Source organism: Ambystoma mexicanum, chromosome 5q, assembly GCF_040938575.1.
Source record: "Ambystoma mexicanum isolate Mex_15411 chromosome 5q, UKY_AmexF1_1, whole genome shotgun sequence".
NCBI classification, from domain to species: Eukaryota; Metazoa; Chordata; class Amphibia; order Caudata; family Ambystomatidae; genus Ambystoma; species Ambystoma mexicanum.
Genome location: NC_090933.1, coordinates 739,564,373 through 739,584,200, shown reverse-complemented (window position 1 = coordinate 739,584,200; position 19,828 = coordinate 739,564,373). Strand labels below are relative to the sequence as shown.

Sequence of the window (19,828 nt, the reverse complement as noted above, 5' to 3'; positions counted from 1 at the left end):
GGCGACGAGGAGGGCTCTGGCGCCCCTCCCCCACAGCGGCCCGCAGTGCCGCGCTACGAAGTAGGAGGGAGAGCCGCAGCTGGTGGAGCCGCGGAGCGGCCAGGCCCACTCAGTCCCGGCGGAGCCGGCGGAGTCGGAAGGCAGCAGTGCGGTCCCCAGGGGGCCGCGGGGGCCAGGAATCCGCAGGAGTGCAGCGGATGTGTTCAGGGAGAAGCACCGCCTGCACACAGGAGGATAGCCGCAGCAATAGGGTCTGTTTTCGGGATTTGTGCGCTCTCTCAGCTCGGAGCTCCGCAGTTAGGCGGCCATCTTACTTCGGCGCAACAGCGCCCCCCATGTGTTGCATTTGTAAATCTACATAGTAGCACCATTTGCTAGGTATTGCCATACAATGACCAGCTACTCCCCATTTAAAAAAAGGCAGTAGCATCATAATTCAAACAAACTATGATATACACTCATACCTGTAACTGCACTAGTAGGTCCATCTGCTAAGTCATATAGTTTGAAGAAACCCAGTTCCATGCACAATTTATGTCATGTGGAATCAAGTAATTGTACTATACACTCATCAAATACCCCAATATTGACCACTGTATAACACAGGTATGTTCAGATTTGGACCAACAAATAAAAACACCCACAGCCTCCAGGGCTACCAAATGGGAATATAATTCAGAAAGTATTAGCGAACCTCTGACTCCGACCTTTATTATAACACCTTCTTGGGAGGAAGGGGGTACCAAGTGTAACCGTGCTTCTCCCCTATACCTCCTGATAGGCTCTGAGAGAAGCAGTACTTCTGAGTCTTGTAGGCATTCAAAGGCTACTATCATCAAACAAAGAACTAGATGTGACACTTCCTATGACTTTGCTGCTTGGTTGGCCTCTGTAGATTCATTTGTTAAAAGACATTATGCTCACAACACTGATAAATGCAGCCAAACAGTCCCTTATGATCCACCTGTGTTACACCTGATTACTGATAAAGTGAATTGCTCCCAAACAGTCTTGCCACCTAAGAATGTTGATAATTATTCACAAACGTCACGGGATTTGCCTACAGGTACAAGACTCGAGCCAATGTCATCATTGGTAACAGCAGCATTGGCTCTGATCAACACAAGGAGCATGCAACCACCGATCCATAATCTTGCAATTTCTGCATCCTTTGACTCTCCAGTTAAATCTCATCCGGATGCCCCCACCCCCCCCCCCGACACATGAATCCTAGACCTAAATCAGCCAACCTGCGGAATCTTCGGCTAGAAAAATCCCATATGACACTGCCCAAGGATGGACATATTAGAGATCTGGTACTGGACCATAGGAACTTATTACCAATCTAGTGAAACCCTCTGGGAAAGAACCAAGAGAAGCCCTACGAAAAAAGTACTTGCATGGCTTTGCACACGATCTGGGCCAGGGGAAGTTTGATGCTCTGACCTAAAGTTCCTGTGTAGAATAGAACTTGATGATTGCTGTGCCCAGAGGAACAGGGACTGTGTTGGTGGGATGCGGAAATAGTAAATTGCCCCACTTTCTAAACATCTATAAATACTTGCCTGTGGGTTCTTCGACTCTTGGACTAGTAGTTTGACACTTATTTCCCATCTGAACATTTTAATATGATTATTTTTTCTCTCTAGCTTCACCTCAGATAAATGTGTTCCTTTCCCTCCTTTTTCCTCTGTGTATTCTGTTATTTATGTATGCTTTGTTTTTAACGGTGTTTTCTTTGTTGCTCTCTGAGGCCTGCGGGCATGTAGCGCTTTATAAGAATCCAAATAAATAAATACATAAACCAAGATATTTATGGGCAAACTCTGAGCTTAACAAATGTGTAGCATAGAACATAGAATATATTTAGTACTGCATGACTGTGCAAGCAATTGAAATCTGACATGAGTGTGGAATCCCTGTTTTTTAAAATTGTCATAATTAATAAAATGATGCAGGCAATTCTCTCTCAGAAAGGGTGTTCTGCTCACATAGACTATGACAGAATAGTGTGCACGTGTGCATTTCTGAATCAGTATCCCTCTCCCGTGGCAAAGCAAAAACAAAGAGGTGATGGCTGGAAGGTTTAGAATGAATCTTAACCACTGGCATTGCTCTGGGCAACCCTCCAGACCATCGTTCTTCGCCTGCCAAGCCATTACAGAAGGGGAAAGACCATATGCAAATCAGGCTTGGCCCCACCCCTAAAAGGGGCATTCCAGCCCAAACTGATAGGTCACATCCCTTCTGCATGAGACCACAAGCATCCCCAATCATGTTTTGGCCTTGTTGGGCCTCATCAGTGAAGAGTAGCTTGGGTCTCTAGGCCCAGCAGGCACGGGACCCACGTCTGGGTATACCCGTCCCACTCGGGGTGACAAAGCAAAAACAAAGAGGGAATGGCTTGAAGGTTCAGCAGTCAAAAGTGTCCTCTGACAGCTGCAATAGTAGCCAAGTAACGTCTGTGCAGGGCTGCATTTAACAAATGCTGCTCTGTTCCCAAAACCCCATTACTATGAGATTTACTATCCTGGTGGCAGTTGTACATTTTAAATATATGCCATACCTGAGTTTAAGGAATGGTGGCTAGTATTTCTCATACGCATTAAAGCCACAACAATTTGAGATCATAGCTGCGTCCCCACTTAGAGCCCAGTTTAGCTGTGGAAAGACTATGTACATTCTGGTCAGACAGCTGGGCCCAGAATCATGTTGGGCAGGAGACTGAGTGGCTATGCCTCTCCTTTGATCCTTGAGAGGTCTGGTAACACCTCTCTCCAGCAGGATAGACTTCCAGCAGGAGAAGCCCACGGAAACAGGCATCAAAGGGAACACCCATCCCAAAAGGACTAGTCTCACACCAGGGTGCTGCATACCAAAATGCCCTTATGCTATTGAGAAGGGAAGGGCCGGAGTTAGTGTAGGCAGAGATAGCTCAGCATGATTGGAGAAAGAGCCACCATCTTCTTTCTCTCTATGTCTCTCTTCTTCCTGTCGCCTTCATTTACCATAAAGCACTTTGGGCATGATGACTGATAGCAAACACCACTTATCTCAAGGACAGGGATTGGCCCCTAATAAGCAGACTTAGTTTAGTTGAATGACTTGAGGGCTTTTGCCTATAAAATATGGGTGTCTCACTCCTGCTTTGATTCACTTTTGAACAAAAATATAAGGGATTTTTCATTGGACCTCTATTAGGACAGTTGACTTTCCAAAACTCTCCATCAGTGAAGTGAAGACTGACTGTCCATGGCAGAGGCAAGCTCTCTTCCCTACACATCCCAAGGGCACATTGGAGATGATCTTGCTGCTGGAACAAGACCTTCATCTCTGCCAGCTACATTGCTGCCCAGGACCTCATTGCGGTGAGGGATTCCTGAAAGTGTGTCAGCCTCCCCTGTGTTGGGAGCCCAAGAACAAGGGCTACACTTCTCTGCAAGTCACTGGAGTGGGACTCAAAGCACTGGAGAGCCAAGACAGCCAGTATTCCTGCATTTTCAATCTTGAACTGCTGCGAGCCATGATTCAAGGCCATTTGTCACTGTTGAACCAACAGGACCCTGCAGAGCTGGTCTTGGGACTCAACTGATCTTCCAGCAGCTGTACCACACTTTTGAACCAGCTCACCTTTGCATGCCACGAGCTGAGCGCATCATTGCCACGGCTCGAACTACAAGTTCATCATGCTTTCAAACCTCCAGCATCTTTGTTACCGATCCTCATCAACAGTCGAACCAAGCCTGGTGGACTCATCGAACCACGATCATCAAACCCTGCATGGAACCACCTGACTAGAGCTGCGCATCCAGTCATCAGCATCTTTGCCATCAAACCGCCTGTCGAATTGACTCTGTTGGCCTTCACGATCTGCACTTACCTACTAGAACAGCGCATCTAGTCACCAGCATCTTCAAGATCAAACTGACTGTCAAACCAATCTGCATTTCTTCTAATGCCTTGTAGAACAACTTAGAACTTCAGCTCGATCCTAGCTCGGCACCTTCTCCCAGTCTGGAACAATTCAACCACTGCATTTGAGCCTGCTTAGAACAGCACGTAAAAACCTGGTTAGCTGTTGTCGAACCGCCAAGACCTCCGAAAGGTATTATTGACTGATAACTGCACCGTTGGTCCACCTTTGATCCTAGAAACTGGTTAGGTCAGCTTTAGTCCCTTTTCACACCAGAAGATATTTTTTAAATCCTTGTGGTTATTTATTGCTTGTCTTCCCCCGTTTCATTAGCCAGACTGTAGCATCATTCTGTCTCTGAATATTGGCTGTTCTTTCCAAAGGGGTGGGTTTTGTGTGATGTGTTTCTATTTAGTTATTTTTGCATATGGTGTGCTTAAAGTACATACATTTTAATAGAACCTTGATTGGACAGTACCTTTATTTTGGAATTTTGGACTGTTATACGTTGTTGTTTGGGTTGCTATTGGTTCACTTTGACACACCTGAGAGTATAGCCTTCCCTCGGCCCACCTTACCACAAAAGTCTAAGGAGCTATGCCTCTTAGGAAGTGCCTGTTACATCTTTATGACTGGGAGCACCCTTGTTCTGTAGAAGGGTGAGGTTGCGGTTTAGCCACTTCTCATTCATTTACTTCTGTGGGGCAGATGTCACTTCGGGGCAGAAGTCATTTCGTAACGATGGACGCACTAGCAGGTGCATTTTGAGTGTTCTGTCGTGTTGGAGATAGTGCCCCGAGGGCTACATTATGAGCGCCTTTTCTCGGCCCTACGTGATCGTCACTAGTGGGAGAGCGGGGGAAACGAATGGCACATACAAATACAAACCATACTTTCTGCGCAGCGATAGATGATGTAACTTGCGCGGACCTTCTGCTATCTCGGACTGGAGCGCATAAAACTTGTCCTGCAATTCCCGGAACCTTCGGGTGGAGTTAAAATATAACACTAGATAAATACCGAGGGATTTAGTTGGCTAACCATTAGCCTGCAATGACACCGGCATGACAGTGTCACCCATCTGCCCTGACAGGCTGATCTGTGAGATACTTGGTTCATTCTGTTCGCACACAATCCCCACTCGTCATTTAAAAGCAAGGCAGGACGCCTCGCGATATTCAACCAGCAACCGTGCAATTAAATATTAAATATTAAAATAAGCTCTCAAGACCGCCCTCGTTTTTTTTTTTTACACTTTAGATTCATGTTGTAAATACGGGATCATCACCCTGTCTTCCGTGAAATACGTCCACATTCGTGTTCCATTAGAGTGGCGCACGGCAAAGCACCTGCTGAAGCCACTGTGTAATTTCTGCTAGTAACTGGCCAATAAGAGCTGGGCTGTCATCGGAAACGTGTGACATCTTATCTATGGCGTCTAAGCGATGGGGCACGCGAGTCTCTAATGCGCTGGAAAACGATCTTTACGCCCCATTGCAGGTAGAGGGGCAACCACAATTCGCGGAGTTTTGGCATCTCTGTGCTCGTCGTCGGTTTCAACTTACCATGGCCGTGGCACAGGATCTGCATGGTTTCGAACTCCAGGGCCGTGTAGGTCGGGTCCAGGGCTTCGCTGTAGTCTGCCATTTGCATGTCCAGTAAACTGTCGGAGAGCCTCATCACGGGGGATCGACAGAGCCGGGCACTGACAACTCTCCACCTCCAGAAAAGAGCGCCGAGTAATGAGGTATACTTGTTTTTGCCGGCGATCAGTGATTGATCACCATCCCAAGTTGGCTGTAACTGTGTGACTTATGTGCAGGAATGGGAGGAGCCCCACAGCCACTTCTGTTTTACCGGTGACAATCTTTTTTTATGGTACGCCGAAGTCATTCTTGTGATAGTCTTGGAATGTTTAGTGCAGTGTTTTTTTTAATCTTGATTTCTGTTGGCAGAAAAACCTCTGCAGAAACTGAAAGGATGGCATAACGATTCCCTGTGATTAACGCCAATGGATACTAACAGACCTACCGCAATGTGGCTAATGATCTGAGGAAAATTAAACATTACACGATTAAGACGCCATGCTTTTCTAGGAATAGACAACAGCTCCCTGTGTTAAAATGGCATTAGTAGATGCTATCCATGATGCCGGCGATTATGACTTGGTCGTGATAATTCGCAGTATTGCCAGCTGCCAAAAAAGCAGCTCTGCCACATGCAGCAGGACGAGTGTGCAGCTGGGTGCCCAAGGAGTCACAGTGACTGAACACTGCACCCGCTGTTACAGAGCTGTTCTAGCCACCTTTAACTTCCGGGTAAAGATTGAACCGGCTTCACTGACCGACCATACAGGCCACGAAAGACAGGCACCAGGTTAACTTTAAACAATTGATTGCAGCCAATCACAGTACTCATTTCCACCACGTTCTGGTTACTTTCTCTTTAGAAATAGATGTGAATTCGAGGGCAGTACAGCACAGAAGAGTTCACATTCAGCCTCCAGCTTGGTACCACAACAAATTGGACTATAAAAAATCTACTTTTTAATGTTAGCTCATAGGTAAACCTATTTTCTAAAGAGTGTACATAGGGGGAACACGGATATGAAGAGGGGTACACAGCCACAGATATTGTTTGGTTATGTATCCAATGGAGTGGCTATTTTGGAATTGAGAGATTCACAGCCTAATTAGGGATTCCCTAGCGTGAAGCATTTAACACAAAAAAATGATGTCGAAATCATTGCTACTCATCACAGAATGAAGTGCAGTTGGAGCAAGTTCACTCACACATTCAGCCTCCATCCAGAACAGCACTATGCGCACTCACACAGACAGCGTGCTGCACTGCACACATCCACACCACCTCAACAAACACCAACTCCAGCACTTCCCATATACAATGCTTTTAACACTGCACAAGCACGGTGCCCCCAGCACTACACTACTCACACACGCATTGCACAGATACATGCAACACTGCCACCAGTGAAAACAGACCACACCACCAGCAATGCATACACTCCTCTCACAACACTATAACTACACACGCCTTCCTAGCGCTGTGCGCACTACTTCAATGCTGCACAAATACACAGAGAGCACCTAGTGCTGAACATAGAATACCCAAACACACACACACACACACACACACACACACACACACACACACACACACACACACACACACACACACACACACACACACACACACACACATACACACACACACACACACATATATATATATATATATATATACACAGCTACAAGAAATCTGGTCCTGCAGTGCTAATTGAGCATAGTTGATTCTGGGATAACTGGTTTTATTGTAATAACTATAACTATTGGAATGTGCCCTTACTATGCCAACTGGGCAAAATGGAATCTGGCACTGATGTTATAACTGACCAAAATAGTATCTGGACCTACAGAGTAAAGTGGGCAAAATTGAACATAGCATTGAACTCCTTGGGCATAATGCAATATGACCGTCCTATGCTAAAGGGGCATGGCTGATTCCAGCACTTGTTAGCTAACTGGATATAAAACAATCTGGTATTGCTATGCTACTTGGGCATAGGGGAAACCTGCCAATGCTCTCCTAACTACAGATATCCTTGACAATAGTTGTAGTAGCTTGGAATATGATGGCAATGGTGTAAAAATGTAGGATTTGATGGCAACACCTGCCAATGGTGTGAGTTCTTGTGAATTTCATACCAAAGACTTGTAATTATGTGAATACCTGGGCCAATGATGGCATTACCTGATATACCATAGTAATACCTGTCATGAGTATCGCGCATATTATGTCATTATCTGACACAAGATGGAGTGTTTCTTCCTGGACATTTGATGGCAATAGCAGTTGGATACAATGATATCAATGGCTATCAATCAACCCTTTGGCTTTTTAATGCTCGTTATATAGGAAGGTAAATCCTTGCTTTCAAACATTTTGCTAACAACTCCATCATTTTTACAGATGTATCTACAATCCACCGACTATGGTATTGGGGCCCATTTGAAGGGGAGCATTTTTGGAACAGATGTTTAGATGGATCTGTAACCTCAGATGTGATAGCAGTCGTGGGATTCCTTAGGTCCGTAAATTTGAGTTAAGGTGAAGTAATTTTAGTCGGCAAAAAGAGGGATGGATTATGATTTTAGATTTTTTAGATTTGAACAATTTCAAGAATATCATGGTAGGTTTTTTAGGCCTGAAGAGAGTAAATAGGAGACAATGTGGGTGCAATAGGATTTAAGAACAGGAAACTCTTGTGGACGCTTGCTAGCTCTAGTTTAAAAGGAGCATATAAAGATTCAGACATGCACACCCTGGAATAGGGTTGGGGACAGTATGTATTGCTCTTTGCAACTCTAACAAGGGCTCCCTAGTGAGGCAGGAAATATTAGGAAGCACAATGCAAAAAGAGTCCAAGGTGTGACAGGTTCAAGACATCATACATCTAGGGAGGCTGCATGACTTGATGGAATACCAAGATGCACTATCAATGGCAAAGCCAGGTGGTTAGAAACCTTTTTAAAAAATGTGTTTGATAACGTGCTGTTCATGTGTCATATACTGGAAACTTTTGCAGCATTATTGAAGGCTCCTATTTACAAATGGGGAAATAGGAATGACCATACTTCTTTTCAGGTGTTTTTCACTTTCAGGCATATCAGGTAAGATAGTCACACTTGAAGTCCTCCACAGTCTAAAAGAATGGGCAGCGGCCCAGGAGAGCTGCTCCAACAGATGGGTTTAAGATTTCAGAGAGTTGTGTTGTCTCTTGTCTTGTTCTGTGTATATTTGTAGGTTTGCTGTTATGTTTCGCAGGATAAAGCTATTATGACAGATTGAAGATGTATGATGCTTATATTCTGTAAATTAAGTTGTGACGCTTTATTGTGAGACATTGTTTACTTTATTGGTAGTTGTTGTTGTTCATTGCAAACTTAATAAAGTGTTTTAAAAAAAAAGATTTCAGAGAGTTGATGTCAACGCAGCACCACTGCTGTGGACTGGCATAACTGGATGAAATGTCAATTAGAAATCCGCAGAGTTTGCACTAATAATTTGCAACTTTATGCATTTGTTGAGTTCATTGAAGAATGCACGTGCATAAATTAGAGAACCAGGGGCAAGCTGGTGATTACTGAGACTGCGTCAGCAGCCTCACACACAAACGTGGTGTAGGAAAAGATTTGATTAAAGAGATAACCAACAAATAATGCCTTAAAACAGGAGTGCATTCTGGTCCCTTTACTATTTAGCTTTTTTTCTTGTAGCCCATGCCCTTGGGCTGGCATCCAGATCTTCTCCAGGTAGTGCTCAGGCAGATCATGTTACCTGTCAGTTACATACAGGCTATGCGGAAACCCTGGATTGCACTGCTATGGGTTTTAAATTGCTGATAAATAAACAGAAAGCCTACTGCAAGGTTAACATTATGCTGGTATTTAATAATAAAACAATGATATCCTTCAGAAGAAAGAGATGTAAGAAGTGCAGGCTTGGAGAGAACTTATTGGAGATAGAGGGCTTCTATAACTCTCAGGTCGAGCCTATCCTTGATGCCCAAATTGCTTAAGGGATCAACATGGTGTAATGGGCTATTTTTGACACCCATTGCATTCAAATATATAATACAAATCTGTGTGCCACTGCGCTATGCAGCATTGAAGTATGTCCTGTCAAAACTGTATATCCTGAAAAGGAAATGTTGGGACTGCGCAAGCTCTGCTCATAAAAGTACTGGAGGCATGTGTGGAGCTGGGCATAAATGCCTTGACATGAATAGCACATTTATCAATATACAAAGTTGCACATAAAACGAAAGTAGCGTTGACTGATTCTATAATCAGACAAAGTAAATAGGAGATCTTAGACGCTCAACATCATCCCATCAATCTGGTCATGTTCAAAGCTGTAGAGGGGGTACCCGGCATGAGTCACTGCGCGCACGTCCCGCCTCACTGTCAATTTTAGTGCAAACCGAAAGAACTATCCACAGAGACAGAGTTGGAGTATTCAGAGCACATCTAAGATCCCAGAAATCACAAGCTAGTGACTGCGTGTAGGACAGTGGCAACCAAGGCACCATGGTATCTGCAGAAAATACCGGAAAATAAATACTGTCAACAAAATAATCACGTGATTCCGGCACCATCCGTTCAAATGCCTGACTCCAGACTTTGTGACACTAGAGATCTCCAGTTCTTGCACTTTTGGACAAGTATGAAGTGCTCCAAAGTCATATAACCTATGCAAGACGCTGTTGAGACTGACATTAAACAAAGGTACAGGGACCACACACTTCACCTGCCTTGGAAAGAATATCGGGGAAGATAAATACCACAAAATCAGTGGAGATTGTACTTATCACTACGAGGTCCAGTTCCTTAAACCATGGATGACATTAGTTGTCCTACTTGTACTTCAAAATGTGTACTGATGTTTTTTTTCTTAATTTTTATGGCACACATTGACGGTGGTTCCTCGCCAGTAAAACATACTCTGCTAATCAGGCACTTTACAAATATGCTTTGTGGTTCAAAGGTGGTGTACGTGTGTTTAACATGTGATAGCCTGACCTGGCTCCTGACTCATTGAGTGTGTACCATGATTACTATCATTCATCTATCTTGATTAGTAAAATACATATAGGAAACTCATGGGCACCTCTGCTTTACACCTTCCAAAACTGCACCAGTAGCTGAAAAGTGAAATGGGCACATTTAAGATACAAAGGTTAAATGGAAATTCAAAGTGTGTAGATGAAAAACAAACGTTGTCTATTTATTTATGCCAACACTTTTGAAAACAAAGGCTTCTGCAATTTGCGAGTGATATTTCGGAGATGCATATGGGCATCTCTGACCTTGCAGGGTCCAAGGAATGTATGATATGAATAAGAGTGGTCCACTAAGCCTTGATTCTGAAGAAATGTGGCTTTACTTTAATTCATAAAAGCCCGTGTTCAATCCCATTGATATCTTCAATGCACTCATACCTGATGATGGTGTACTAGCTCCTAACATTGTAATGTAGGTATTTCTAAATGTAAATCAATAGTTCGCTACAGAACAATATTTTAATAAGAAAAATAGTCTATTGGCCAATTTCACTTTTAGTAAAATTAAGTTACTAATCCCGACTAACTCACATCTGCTGATAAAGTTGTGAAGTGATACAATATGACTTCCGTCTCACCCAGGAAAATCTTTGTGATCATCAAGTAAGACTTGCACAACTCAACACATGTTGCAAGGATGTTTTCCAAAGTTTGGCTGAAGCCATAACAAAACTAGAGTATGGGCAATAGGGGGTTATAACTCATGGCTGCTAACTGCGGGCAGTGGCTATTTGTTTCAGAGGAGGTAGGGAATGGGTGGATATAAGTAAGAAATCGATGGTGGACGCGGACAATACACTTCTCACCATCATTGACTCTCCATGCATACTTTGTGCTGCACTGCACCAATTCCATTGGGAGCTGAAGCCTGAGCAAATTGTTGGAAACTAAGATGAACACTTCTTTCGGAAGTCATCCTCATTAGACTCTGTCAGGAGTCAACGTCTTGCAAGAGGCTCAACATCTTCTTTCGGATTTCTCAGCAAGGGAAAATGACAGCTATAATGCCAGTGGACCCAATAGTGCTAAGGGTTTATTCCAGTTAACCACACAGACCTGGCATCTCTATTCTGCTCTGCCCCTACTAGAAGAAGTAGGCCGAGCCACTTCCAGACACACTGTCTCCCCAATGGTTGCATCAGTGTCCAAATCTCTGATCCTCAGTCCAATTAAGCAGCACAGCTCTTCCAATGAAATCCTCTATGTTCCAAGCGACGTTAAGAGAAGGGTTTCCAGCCCTCCTTCAATGAGTGATCTTGACCCTTGTGGAAGGGGACTTTCAATTGTCTAAATCTCGAAAATGTAGTTAACAGAGTGGTGAGGCACTGAATGTCATGGTAAAGGGTAGTAGGGGACTGGTGGCTTTCAGGTCTCCCTCTAGGATCCAAAATGGGGTTATCTCCAAGTGGAGTGTATCTTCTCTTTCCCTCTCTTAAATACCCTGCCCTAGAGGGTTAGCATGAGTGCAGAAATTAAGCATGCTGGGACATTATAGGATAGTTGAAGGGATCTTCACTGCCCGGGGGGGCGGAGAGGGTAGCAGATGCTGCAGTAGGTCTGTCTGTCCATATCAGGCTCCCTGATAACAAAGAGACTAACTGAAAACATCTTCTATTTTCTAACTGCACTCCGATGTTCACATTATTATGTATGGGATTAATTCCATCTCCTGAAGCTTTCATCGTCGCACGAGGTGTGGCAAATAATCAATGCACTCCAAACGACTGTATAGGCTGAGCCCAGACACACTGAGATGCGTCCTGTGAGAAGGGTCACAGTTTTATTCCCATGGACACACTAATTAACCTCCAAACACAGGCAAGCACGTTTTGGTACTTTAAAAAATGTAAAAGCAAAATTGGCTACAACTTTCACAATGTGCATGCCACAGCAAAACCAATTGTAGCTAATTTGCTTTTTCTTTATATCTGTCTAGCATCCAGGTACGAGAACTGCATTCAGATGTTGGAGCACACTCAAAAGTCCAATGTATTTTTACCATCTGCTGCATATTTAAAACAACCCCCAGTCTTAGAATGGTTTTGAGCTCAGCATTACTTTGCCCACTAAAAGTACAAAAACACAAAACAATGCAGGTTATAAGGGTGAAGAAGAAGGAGTCTGACACGGTGGGGTCATGTTGCTGGCTATAGACACTTTTAGATCGACAAACACCTAACCAAACCTATGTCTATTCAGGGTTTCCCTCCCTCAACCTAGGTAACTAAGGAAATATCAGAATGTCTGTCAAAGATAAAGTTCTCAGTCCTTGTCAACACCCTACTACTAGCCCTAAAACTCAAACTCAGGAAGTTCTAAACAAAGTAAAGTTCTTCCACCAGGAGAATGCCTCCCTTCTGTGGTATCTGGTGGTATTTCTGTAAGGTTAAAAGTCCAGGAGAAGGTCTCCCTTCTCCTGGCATGGAAATCATGGATCACTGTTAGGGAGAATTCCCAAAAATGTGCTAATTTCCCTTACCTTTTGAGACCCCCAGCAACTTTGCTGGATTTCCAGGATTTGATTTTTTACCTGGGAATATTGTGAGCCTTTTTTCCCACTCTTCCATGTATTTTGATGTGTGTTTTACTTTTGTGTTCTTTGGTTATGGAGTTTTAAAACAACTCCATAGGCATCATCTTTTTCTGTGTGTCACACAGCAGCTTCAGTGTAGTGGCACAGGGATGTCTTTCAGACTTCCCAAGGTTTAAATACCTTCTCTGGGACTGACTACTGTCTCCCAGAGCATGTAAAGTTAAATTGACTTTACTAGTGTCTTTAAATTTACAGACCCAGCACACACTATCTTCCTATAGAGTGCTGGAGGGGTTGCCTAGCATCCCCTGAGTCAAAACACTCATGTAACAGTCAAATGTTACCCTTTCCTACTTGAAATGGCTGGTGGCAGAGGTTTAGATCAAACGACCATGATGTTTCCCGGCCGCGAACAACAGTAGCTAAAAATCGGGTCAGCCATGTTTTTCAATATGGCGCCCAAGACCTATCTGTAAAAACAGAGTATGGTCAACTTTTTCACCATTTCTTTTTGGAAAGGTCCTTCTTGTGTTTTTCTCTGCGCGCCAAATCAGCTTTGGTCCCTTTGTTTGTTGGCCTTTGGCGGGCTTCAGTGCTGAAGCCATCCTCCGGCGCCTGAGTGTCTGGGGTGGACAGGATGTGAGGGAGGTGCCCGAAACTCCCTGTGCTTAGTCTTCTAGGAGACCCGAATGCACTCTGGTGTGATTGGCCGGCTGGCTGTCTGCACACATCTTTTCCTCACACCTTGATAAGGTCACAGCAGTGATACTCTCTCTAGGCCTGGCAATGGGGTCAGCTCCTGCTGGATCCCTGTTGGACTCCCACTCTGTGAAGAAAATAAATAAATAAATGTTGGGGCCAATTAGCAACGTTTACCTCCATCTTTGGGGTGGAGGTCAAAATAGGCTGACTTTCTAGGGAAAATCCATCTGGAATACCGCTGGCTGTATTAGGCCCAATACTGAATTGAGTGGCTAATAAAATTGGGCATTTTTGGCAAAGTCCACAGATTTTACCATTAACTATGAACTCTGAATGAGGCCTTTATAGCCTCGAAATTATTCACCGTTGTGAATAAGCATAAATCTGAGGATATTTTAAAATCATAAACAATATTTGAAAATAATGTTTCTAGTTAATCTTTTCGAGGTAATCCCATTCTAAAACGTGATTCAAATATTGGCCACTTAGCAATCACTTATCGCATTCAAGTTCAACTTGAGGTTAGTGATAACAATCTTGTAATTATATTTATAACCGAGTCCTGGTTTAATGAGGTCTCGGGCCCAGCTACACTTCTTTTAATGCTTCCATCATATTCAATGATAAGGCATGATGCATGTAGAGAAAGCGCGTGGCATAGCTATTATTTTTAAAAGTGAACATAATATTTCTAAGGGTCACATAACTCAATTTACCTCTTTTGAAAGCTTGATGGTAATACTGTCTATCTCAATGACACAAACTTTATTTTTCTTTGTTCATTTGTAGATTGCCACATATGGTAAAAACGGATTTTATTGCATACTTTGTTTCTTTAGCAATTGATCTAAACCTAGCTTTAGAAAATACCTCCTTTTTAGGGGATTTTAATTTATGGACTGATGACCGGACAGATGTCTCTGTACAAAGCTTACTGGGAACAATTTCTGATCTTGGACTGACACCCAATCAGTGTTCACACCCATCAACATGGGCATACTAAAGATTGTATTACAAAATGGTACTAGTTACATGCGCTTCGCCCAAAATTCAGAAATGCATTCTAATATCACACAAATGTCAATATTGGATTCTTGCTATATGAGTTGGGTTTAAGATTTATTTAATATTCTGACATTGCAGTACATTCAGCCGACACGTGTTTTGACACAGCGGCTTTCTCAAGGACTTATCTATGAGTGAAGGTGCTCCCGTACAATTATAGCTGTCAATTAGGTCGAATTGTAGCAGTTTCCCAGCTATTCTGCAAACACTTTGAGTGGTGTATTTTGTGTTCAGCTATTTATGAAACCGTATTTGCCGGTGCGGATCAGGTCTTCAAATATTAACCTGGTATCGAATTAGATGTCCTTTAAGGAATCATCTCAAATGCCAACACGTGTGTCTCATTCCTTGTTCCATAATAAATATTGGTTGCTACATATAAAGGTAACAATCCGAAGTATATATGGCTTTCCCCTCCCAATTTGCCTGACCATTTTAAGATTAGTTTTAGTATTTCAGCACCTGTGATGCTTCCCCGCTTCGCTGCTGCTAAGTTCCTAAAACCACCATCAAAAGGAAAACCCTCAAAGCTGAGATATTTAAAAATTCTATTCAAAGTTATGTTGTAAATATTTAGGCGCTACATGCCTGAAAACCTCAGAGCGCAGCCAGAGATATGGCCAGTCCAATTTCTTCTTTATTGGATGACTACTACCCAACGTTGACCAGAATTAGTGACGTATTAGCTCCACTACGAAGTAGGCTCTGTTCATCTAAAATAAACGTTGGTATATAGCGGAATTAAGAGTTTCATAATTCACTGCAGAATGCCTTCAAAATGTGGTTTGAATCCCAATTAGATTATCACAAAAATATACTTACCAAAGTGAGGAGTGAATCTAAGTTGCCGTTACTATGTCTAAGAAAGCCTTTTATGGCGCAAAAATTAATAACATGACTAGCTCATTTAAACAAATGTTTGAAAATCACTAATCTACCAAACCCATTAATTTGGTCATGATGGAGTGGTTTTCATCTATTCATTATAAATTGAAGAACAATGAAACTATGACTCAGACCCATATCCATTATTTCATATCCGATTTACACTGACCCAGCACTGAAACGTCGTTTTCACCTGTATCTAAATTTAATGTCTGCCTCATTAATATAGATGAACTTAGAATGATCATCATCTCTGTGAAAGGGACATCTTGTCCTGTGAATGCATTCATCATAGCAGTAATTTAAGGATGTTGCGAGGAACTTCTAACATTTTCTTACAACTTGCGTTCCTAGCTAATTCTCTAAGGGTTAAGTCACTTCCCTGATTAAAACATCCTGGGCACTCCACTTTTAAAGAATTCTTCCGTGGTCCCAGGTGATTTAAACAGCTATCTTCTGATAGCAAATACTCCATTTCTGTCAAAGGTCTCGGTGAAGGTGGTTACTCTCCAAGGAGTGTATTAAAATATTGCCTGTTGGGTGATGAGACAAATTGGGCTTAAACCCTCACTATGGGATATGACTAGCTTTGAAAGTGGATTGTGAAAATAAAGGTATCCAGTGCTAAAGTCACCTGGGACATGGTCATGGGTGTTAGGGGTGTCCCCTGTGGTGTGGGCTGCCTGCGGGGTCATGGTCAGGGGTGATGGGCTGCCTGTGGGGCATGGTCAAGGGTGTAGTGGGGTCCCCTGTGGTGTGGGCTGCCTGCGGGGCATGGTCAGAGGTGTAGGGGGTCCCCTGTGGTGTGGGCTGCCTGTGGGGCATGGTCAGAGGTGATGGGCTGCCTGCGGGGCATGGTCACGGGTGTAGTGGGATCCCTTGTGGGTGTGATAATGGTTGTCATTAGTTGGGTTTGTGCATTTGTCTGTTTGTGACATGCATGCATGTGCACAGGCATTTGTACTCACCAATGAGCCATGTGTTGCCCTGGTTCCCAGCTTCCAGGTTCCGGTGTAGGGCTGACATTCTGAATATGGAACTGTCACGGGTGGACCCGGGATAGTTTGCATAGACAGAGGTGATGATTCACTTGGCATCACATACAACCTGCACGTTGATGGAATGCCAGTGCTTGCGGTTGCGATAGATATGCTCAGTGGCCCTAGGTGGACGTAGAGCCACATGGGTGCAATCAATGGCACCAAGCACTTTGGGGAAGTGTGCTACCCCGCAAAAGTCCAGGACCATGGCCTGCCTTTCTGCAGGTGTTCTGGGCATATATATGTGCCTGCGGACTGCTGGGTGTGCAGTCATGATTGGCAACACCTGGTGTAGGCAGAGTGATGCGTGGCCTGTGAGACGCCCCCAACTATGGCAGTTGTCCGCTGAAGTGACCCAGTGGCCAAAAAATGCAGGACATTGAGCACCTTTTCCAAGGGGCTCAGTGCTTGGGAGCACAATGTGGGTGATGTGAGGTCATCCTCCCACTCAGTGACCAGGTCTAGGATGATATGAGGTGGAAACCTATACCTGCCATAGACCTGGTCATCAGGCATCCCAAAAAAGCTAGTCCTGGGTAAGAAAATGCAGGGCCTGGCTAGCCTCCTCCTCCTGTGGTGTCCCACAATCACTGCTGCGAGAATTGGGACATTTATTGTAGCTGTATATGCTTGTTTGTTGTTTTTGCGCACTTTTATGCTGCGAGGGAGCGCTTCCGCCAGCTTTCGCGTGGCTGACCTGTTTCCAGCTTTGCATGTCTTTTGGCGTGCACGGGTTTGTCCTGTTCAATTCCATGAATACGTGTTATTAGCGCGCGTGTGGGCGTCACAGGGATTTCGCTGCTGAACTTCCCCAATTACGCCCACATTTTTGCATGTTGTACCCTATTCTGCGTGTTCAGCTGCCTTTTTAGGTGTGTGCGCTGGACGTTGTGTGCCTTCACTGGGCGACTCGCGTACAGCTTTCAGGTTGCTGCAGTGACATGTGCGCCACACGCGGATTCTGCGCAGGCCCCAGGTACGCCAGGCACAGGGCCTTCCATGAATCGGGAAACGGGCGCACGCGTGCATTTCGCACGCGTGCAAAGCGTTTTTCACGCTTGCGCCACACATTTCGGCGCACAATCATTCCATAAATCACCCCGTGTATGTGAAACGAAGTAGTACATCTTTAGTACTTCTCAAACGAGCAAAGGTAAGAACTTAATTATAGATAGGAATTCGTCTGTAACAATCTTTTTGAGTTATTGTAAGAAACTATATGCTTACTCTAGTAGAATGATATATGCATTATTATCCTGATTTTGGCAAGACTCAAATAGTGGGTCACTATTTAACCGACTATCAAGTACACATTTCTCATACTTGCTGTGGTATGGGGCGTGGTCATCGGGCATCAGATGCAGATGGAAGCTTGAGAGATCCCTGCCACTACCTCCCAGATCCTGGAAAAATCCTGCCATTACCCAGCTCACAGATGCCACAGACAGCGGCAGTAGTACATGACTTGGGGATGCATCGGTTGGTCTGGTTACCAGCTGCGATGGTGTTGAACCGATGCCATTCCATCCTCCAAATGCTGAACTGGGAGGTAACCAAAAACCTACATTGCCGCCTCCTGCACTGATTGAAGCTCTGACAGACACCGCCAGTGACTTGGCTCCACAGGTGTGCCCAACCATGACTGGTGTGTTGGAGGAAGCCTCCTCCCCACCCGGGGGTGTCGCTGAACATTGGGGCCCCCCAGAGACAAGGTAATATGGAGGGCATGGCCTATCCTGCCGAACCCCAAGATGGCTGCTGCCCATTGCACTGTGACGCAGAGGCCTGCGCGAGCATACATATATCCTTGCTCGGTCTCATTCGGCTGTCAGCGGGACACCTACTGGATTGTCTGCCTTCCTGTCTTCCACTTCATCAGCCAAGTTCTGGCCTTTTCCTTCTTACCCCTTGGTGGAATGGCCTGGAGTTGTCCTCCTTAGTCCTTCTGGCCCGGGGCCCGTGGAGGATATCTGAAGCCAGAGGATGGTTGGACCCACTTTCACCAGTTACTGCTGCGGGAGCGGGGGTTGTGGACCCTCCATTGGGAACACCACACAGCGACCAGGTGTCAGTGTCTGAAACAGCATCTATCACAGGGATATCCCCTCCTTCATTGATGGGGATAGCAGACTACAGCAAGTCGTTGTGGGGAGAAAGTGACCCCGCAGTCACGCAGTTTGTGGTGGAGCGCACCATAGAATCATATCACAGAAACTTTCTCCAGGATCCAGAGCCAGACCGAGTGTAGCAAGAATATTTTAATACTATGACCATGACATAATCCTTCTGATGGCCAGATGGAAAGGCCAGTTATACATGGACAATGCCTCAATGCCTCAATCATGGTATTCCCGGATTATACTAAAAAGGTGCAACAACAACAACAACAAGATTTCGATGAAATTTAATGCACCCCGAGGAATCACAAAATAAGATACATGCTGTTGTACCCGGCCAGGCTTAAGATCATCCGTGGTGACCGTCATGGGGCCTGCAACTCCCCGGAGGAGGCATGGGACTGGTGGGTAACAGAGGGCAGCTGGACCATGACAGCAGATTATAAAGGAACCGACAACAAAAGGGACATATATCATACAAAGGGTCGCCTCAAACGCAGGAAGCAGAGGTCAGAATGTATGATGGTGGAGCCAAGAAGATCACAGTAGCGGAAGATGAAACTATAGTTGGCAGGTGAGGTGGGGGATAAACCGATGGTTGGGGCTGAATGCAGTACTTCGGAGGGGGATACACAGCAACTGTCCGATTGACTCCTGTGCTGGTTATCAGAAGGGGTCCTTCTGTATGGAAACTACTAACAGGCAGCTGCAACACTGATATGTTGAGGTTGGGCTGAGTGACATTAACAGTGGGATAAATGTGCAAGGGGCATGTAATGGTAACTTTTTAACATTCGACTGATTTCCTTACATACACAAGGGGTAAAAGGCCATGTAACCCCTTGTGGGCAGGACAACTAGGTTTCTCCCCTCTTGAGACATTGGATCATGTGTCCAACGTTTTTTTGGTTGTAAGATTTATAATATGGT

General features: G+C 44.5%; 1 protein-coding gene across 3 annotated transcripts in view; it reads right to left on the bottom strand.

Annotated features, from left to right (window-relative positions):
* The window catches only part of HNF4G (hepatocyte nuclear factor 4 gamma), an 836,697-nt gene that overhangs the window by 372,819 nt on the left and 444,050 nt on the right, over positions 1 to 19,828 (bottom strand). The window contains exon 1 of one of the 3 annotated variants that reach the window (XM_069621226.1): positions 5,479 to 5,691. The exons of the other annotated variants lie outside the window; for them this stretch is intronic. Within the exon in view, the coding sequence (XP_069477327.1) occupies positions 5,479 to 5,593 (115 nt within the window). The 5' untranslated portion in view covers positions 5,594 to 5,691. Of the gene's footprint in view, positions 1 to 5,478; positions 5,692 to 19,828 lie in introns of those variants that run through there. 3 annotated transcript variants of the gene reach the window in all.